General features: G+C 42.7%; 1 protein-coding gene across 1 annotated transcript; it reads right to left on the bottom strand.

The window, feature by feature from the left end:
- Positions 1 to 1143: 1143 nt before the first annotated feature.
- On the bottom strand, positions 1144 to 5832 carry LOC138160530 (A-type voltage-gated potassium channel KCND2). Its single transcript, XM_069087079.1, has 2 exons — positions 5157 to 5832; positions 1144 to 4652 (listed from the first exon to the last, which is right to left on the bottom strand). The coding sequence occupies exon 2, from the start codon at positions 4234 to 4236 to the stop codon at positions 3118 to 3120; it is 1119 nt and encodes a 372-aa protein (XP_068943180.1). The 5' UTR covers positions 4237 to 4652; positions 5157 to 5832; the 3' UTR covers positions 1144 to 3117.
- Between the last annotated feature and the right edge of the window lie 276 nt (positions 5833 to 6108).

Below are 6108 nucleotides of genomic sequence, written 5' to 3'. Positions count from 1 at the left end.
TTGGATGAGAGTGCCAACACCTAATGACCAGGCTTTTAGTATTTCACCTCCTGTGGTTAATGTTCTTACTGGTTGGAACTTCCAATAACCACTGATTTAGATTCCATTATCTCTGCTTCTATTATCATTAGTGATGTATATTAGCACTATTAAAAATAATAGCCACTGTAAAATAGCCCAGCAAATGTAATGGAAAATTCTTTGATTTTCTACCAAACAGACCTTGCCATTAACTCCTGTCATTACATATTTTCCTCCAGAAAGTTTACTGTTTATCATCACTCTTATGAATACTGCTAAATTTAAAAGTCCAGAGAAAACAGGTAATGCTAGGCTATGGCCTTTTATTAACATTTTATATCTGGACAGCTACATTTGCTTCATTATCCAGAGACAAATAAGCTCTTTATGATATACTCATTCTTTCAGTTGATCTCAAAAATAGAATTAAAAAGTTAGACACAACAAACTCTGTAACTTGTTGAACAATTAAGATGATTGAATTTATAGCCAGTAGTTTGGAACTTTTAACTATAGGTTTGGAATAAGAACACTTATACCAGATGTTTTTACATAACAAATTTATACTCTGCAATGACCTATTAAATCACCTACTTAACTAAATTAACTCTATGTCTCTTAACACATATTTCATAGTCTAAAAATGAGAAGAGGTATAGTACAATATAGTATATCAGCTGTTAATAATTAGTACAACTTCCTGAAAATTATTTTTTCCCTAAACTTAAGTTATCAGCAGGATTGATATCTTAAAAGTGGAATCTAGTTTACTTCCAATTTCTCAGAAAAAGATGCATTTGATTCCCCTAAAACTCTTACATATGGAACACTTGAAATAAATCCCACTGCAGAGATTTTATTCATACATTATGATTCAGATTCCCAAACCCTTTCAAAATGTAAATAGATTGATTCTGTATCTGCATTTCATTTCTGTAAAAAATGTTGTCAGTAGTCTTTTAAAATTACTTATATTTTCCCAGAAAAGACAAAAGATTTTACTATCACCTAATCAACGGATGAAAGTTATCTCCAAGAAGTGAACAGACACAACTACAGCTCCTCTCCTGTCTACAGGGTAACATTTAAATTGCTTCTCTGAATGGAGTCTCAGCTTTCATTAGGATAGCAAGCCTTGTCTTCAACCTATAGAATCACATTACTGAAGACTCACTGACATCTCATGGACAACAGTTTGACTTAGAAATAATTCCATGTATTTCCTGCCTTCATTTCTTCTTAACGTGAAGATATGTATGAAAAATACATCTCTGTTCATTTAGTGTGCATCTGCCACTTTTTATTTCTAACTTGAAGCCACTTCTGTCTGCTTGTTACACAATAATTCTCTCCAACAACTAAATCAGTGACATGAAAGGGGAGGGGGAAGGGAATCTTTTCCATTTACCCAGAGTGAATGAGCTCTTCACAGTAAAAATACATGTTTTTATACTAGTACTTAAAAAAAAAACAGGTGAAATAGAAATACAGAAAATATGGTATACAATTCCTGATAAAAATGAAGTATTTCCCACAGTCTTTACATAAGGTACAAGGGGATTATCAGCAAGAAATTAGGTAAAGGAACCAATGAAAATGACAAAAAGCTCTCAATATTACTCAATCATTCATAATTTGGGGAAAGATACATTAGCCTATAAGGTGTGTTGCATTAGTTAGCCATGTTAAAAAACTAGACACCTTAGCTCAATAGGACAATACTAAAGAAACAGAGGAGGAATTAACTAAATCATCATTTGCATTACTTAAAGAAGACATTACCCATCTACACAGAACTTAAAAGCAGCTTGACAAACAACTTTTCTTTTTTTCTGTAATCATTACCAAATCTTTAGTGAACTGACTGCATATGCAATAAAAGTATAAAACTGCAGAAAGGGAAGTAACATTATTCCTTGTCTTTGCTCAGAACTAAACCAAGATCTCAAAGTAAAAGTCTGAAATGATCTTATTTTATTAGATGCTCTAATGCTTAAAATGAGTCCATTTTTTTTTTCCAGTCAGAATCAGTTTATTAACCATGTGGCCAGCCTTTTAACTTGAATCTTAAGCCCAGTCAAAATTTCTATTCAATTATATTACCTTCGTTAGTCTCCTTGTTTTGGAAATATGTTTATACCACAAATAAGGCAACACAAGAGAATTTTAGAAGCAAACATTCCTATACTTTACTCCTATACTTTTGTTTACAAGCAAGGAACACTGATATGTATGATGGAATCTAGAGAACTGAGCTCTTAATAACAAAATGGATGGTGGGTGTGTTTATGTGTGTGTGTGTATACACACATAAATTTTAAGCTACTTAAAAGTTTCTTCTCTTCAAATTGGTTTGACTTGGTCAATTTCAAACTTAATAATCATCTTATGTATATGGCCATGCACGTATACATTATACACACATATCTGCATAACAACAGGTGTCAAAATGCATACATTTTATAGATGAGATTTCTATGTCTTTCTTTAACCTCAATGATGAAAAGTAACTTCAAAATGGCATGTAATGAATGAAAATAAGTTATATTTCATATCACTGCATGATCCCATACAATAAGGATCACAAAACCTGGTTGAGGGTGGGTCTTAATGTTATCTTTACAGCATCCAGATATTAGTCATATGATATTCTTTTTGAAAATGTAATGCTAACGTTTTACTTCTATATATATATACATATATATATATATGTACATACACACATTTTTGAGAAAATAGGAATAGAATTAATAAATCAAGTCTAAAATTGTTGACCTATCCATATGTCTGGGCACATGAATTTGTGTTTCCAATACTCAGGTGAATATTTTATGTATGGCTTCCAGAATACCGAGTGTCCATTGACTTGCAACAATTCACTTTTTTCACTAGAAGTTGGGGCATGAACCTATTAAAATGCACCAAAACTTATCATCATAGACACTTTCTAAATACAAGTAATACCTAAGGAAATCAAATATAGACAACAAGAAAAAACAATTTTTCTTCATTCATCGCATAAGAATACTCAGAAACATCACTTTCTTTGGTGTGTTCTACCCCCCTTCAATGGTATTCCATTCCCCATCATGGCACCTACCCTAATGTTGTCATGGTGACGATGGTATACCAGAAAGCAGCAGGAATGCTGGTGAATTTGCTGGCTGAAGACCCCTTCTCTGCATAGAACATGACAGTAGCAAAGATGATGATAGCCATGGTGAGAGAGAAGAGCAGGAATCCCAACTCTGAAGCACAACTCTTGAGTGTGTAGCCCAGGATCCGCAGGCCTTGGGAGTGGCGGGAAAACTTAAAGATCCGGAAGACTCTGAAAACCCGCAATGTGACAAAGGCTCCACTAACATCCTCATTGTCAGTCATCACTAGCCCTATGTAATAAGGCAGTATGGCCACCACATCTATAATACTCATGACACTGCGTACAAAACGATAGCGGCTGGGTGCCGCAGCCAGGCGCAACAGGTACTCAACAGTGAATATCATCACACAGGCTGTGTCCAAGCAGAAGAAGGCCACCGCATAGCGCTCACCACATGGCAGCTCCTTGATATGGCCAGGACTAGAGCCACATGGCACTGTCTCCACAACATTAGCAATGACTGAGACAGCAATAAAGAACCCAGTGACATAGTAGAATACTAGGGCCATGGTGCTGGTATGGGGGTTCTCAAAGGCCCTCCAAACCCTTTGTCGGGCAGTCATTGAAGGCAGAGCACTCTCCCCTGTATTTTCATTGTCAGCATCATCCTGTAGCCTTTCTGCATTCTCTCGCCTACGGTCCTTATATTCCTCATAACAGCAGTCACCAATAATCTCTGGGATGAGGCCAAAGAAGGCCAATTCTTCATCATAGGCAGAGATGCACTCTTGTCTTGGGTAATGGAGCTTGCCAGTACGGTAGAAGTTCAGGATATGGCGGAATATGTCAGGGTCACGGTCAAAGAAATACTGCTGGGTCTCAGGGTGGTAGAAGAAGTCCCTCTCTGAGCTTCCCAACAATGTGTCTGGGTAGCGTTCCAGGGTATCCTGCCATGTCTGGAACTGAGTGCCACTCACATTCAGGACAATGAGAGCATCTTGAGTCCTCTTCCTCTCCTGCCTTGGGGGTGCTGGCATTGGTCCTGTGGCCACAGGCATCCAGCCTATGGCTGCTGCCCGAGCAAAGGGCAGCCATGCTGCCACCCCTGCAGCCATGGTTCCTTTCGGGGAGGTGCTGGGAGAAGGTGGGGAGGCCTTAACTGTGTGGTCACGAAATTAACCACAAGTTCCCTTTCCTTCCCAGGAAGAAAATACTACTGATTAAGAACCTGGTACTGATGAATGCTGCAACTTCAAAAGTAGGGATGTTGCTGAAGACACAATTCTGAGAGGCAGCCAATCCCCAGAGCCTAGTCAGGTACTCAGAAATTTAAAATAATAGTAATAAATGTAACAATCCACCAGCCTCCGTGAAATGAATCTAGGCAAGCTCTCACCTGCAGCTGGTACCACCCTCCCACATACAGGCAGATATACACACAGGTGACTTCAGTTGCAGCTCTTTCTTCTCTGAGCAGGTGTCTCTGATTCTCTCCCACACGCGGTCCAGATGTTGGGAAGAGGGGTTATGCCTAGGAGGTGAGGGGGAGAACTGTCAGTCACCTGTTTTTCTTCACCAGAGGAGAGGGTCTAACTGCTGACTTGCCCCCTCCTCCAAGACCCAATTCTCTCTCCCCTTTCCTCCACAGTAGTCTGTCCAAAAGGCGACCTGTTGTTGGAGCTCCCGAGATGCAATCACAGTAGCAGCCCCCTCCGTTCTCCTCTTTCTGGGAACTGGGTACCCTGCCCTCTACGTGCAGTGGTGGGATGATGGGGAGTGAACAGAAGGGTTGACTCTAAATCGCCCCTTCCCGCAGAGCCTACCCACACACAATTCGTGAAGGGGAGAAGAAAAGAAAAAAACAAAACAAAAATCCCCCTAAACCGTTTGCTCAAGCTTCCCTTCACTCTCTTTGCAAGTTTAGCTGCGGTGCAATTTGACATTTACAGACCTCAAGCTGGTTCCTCTTTGGCAGTGGTGACAGCAGCGGCAGCATCTGCCGGTCAGAAGAACGTGTCTCGCCTGCGGTACGTACCTGAGAAAGTCCAGGCGCGGGGCTGAGTTGCATAGAGACTTTATTCTTTCATCCGTGCATCCAGAATGAGAGACAGGGCAAAGAGAGAAGCTCTTGAGCCGCCGACTCAGCTCCACTGGGGAAGAAGCAGCCGAAAAGCTCCAGCCTCGCGGTGTTCGTCCCCTTCCCCCATGCCTCCTCGCCTGCCTGCCTGCCTGTCTTCTCCCTTCCACACTTCAGGAGCCCACGGGCATCAGGAGGCGGGGTGAAGGGTGGAGGAGAGGGGGTGGAAGAGCAGGAGAGGGTTGGCTGGAGGGGGACCCGGCAGGAGCAACAAGTTCAAAAGGTGGGGGGTGGGGGAGGGAAATCTCCCCAGCCAACTTAATGCACCTCCTGCTCGTGCGGGAGCCCAGGATCCTGCAGCTTGAAAGCTGCACGAGTCAGAAGCGAGTGGCCGCCGCCGCAACCGCCTCTGAGGTGCTGCCCATCCCGGTGGGTGGCTCTGGGCTGGTGCTGGCAGTCGGTGCGCTGGCTCAGGAAGAGGCGCTCGGGAGCAGGGGGAGGGCGCGGGAGGGCTTCTCTCTCCTTCACCTCCAGTGGGTGGTCCCGCATCTCCCCGAGCTCCCGGGGCTGCGCGGCTGGCTGTGCCAATGAAGAAAAAGAGACGCGAAATAAATAAATAAATCAAGAAACACGCAAACCCCTGGCACCGCAGGTTAAGAGAGGCTCCTTGTTTTTTCCCTCCCCCCACCTTCGACCTCTCTCCTCCCTCCCTCCCCCACCTCTCTCATGTACATCTTTTCTCCCCACCCCACCCACCACCCACAGCCACCCCCCAGGCTCAAAATGTCACCAAGCGAAAGCAGCCAGGTGGATCTTCTGTGGGAAAGGACAGAGATCTAAAAGCGGAACAAAGGGAATCCTCACGCTCTAGGTTGCGGCGGTTTGGTGGTGTCAGTGGTGGCGGTGGTGG

The sequence above is a fragment of the Petaurus breviceps genome, unplaced genomic scaffold (genome assembly GCF_028583685.1).
Source record: "Petaurus breviceps papuanus isolate PSGF00001 unplaced genomic scaffold, PetGlider_PUasm1.0 181, whole genome shotgun sequence".
NCBI classification, from domain to species: Eukaryota; Metazoa; Chordata; class Mammalia; order Diprotodontia; family Petauridae; genus Petaurus; species Petaurus breviceps.
The sequence above is the reverse complement of the archived record's forward strand: the minus strand, read 5'-3'. Positions and strand labels throughout refer to the sequence as shown.

Excerpts from the sequence above, each read along its gene's own strand:
- LOC138160530 (XM_069087079.1), bottom strand. The coding sequence starts at position 4,236 with ATGGCTGCAGGGGTGGCAGCATGGCTGCCCTTTGCTCGGGCAGCAGCC.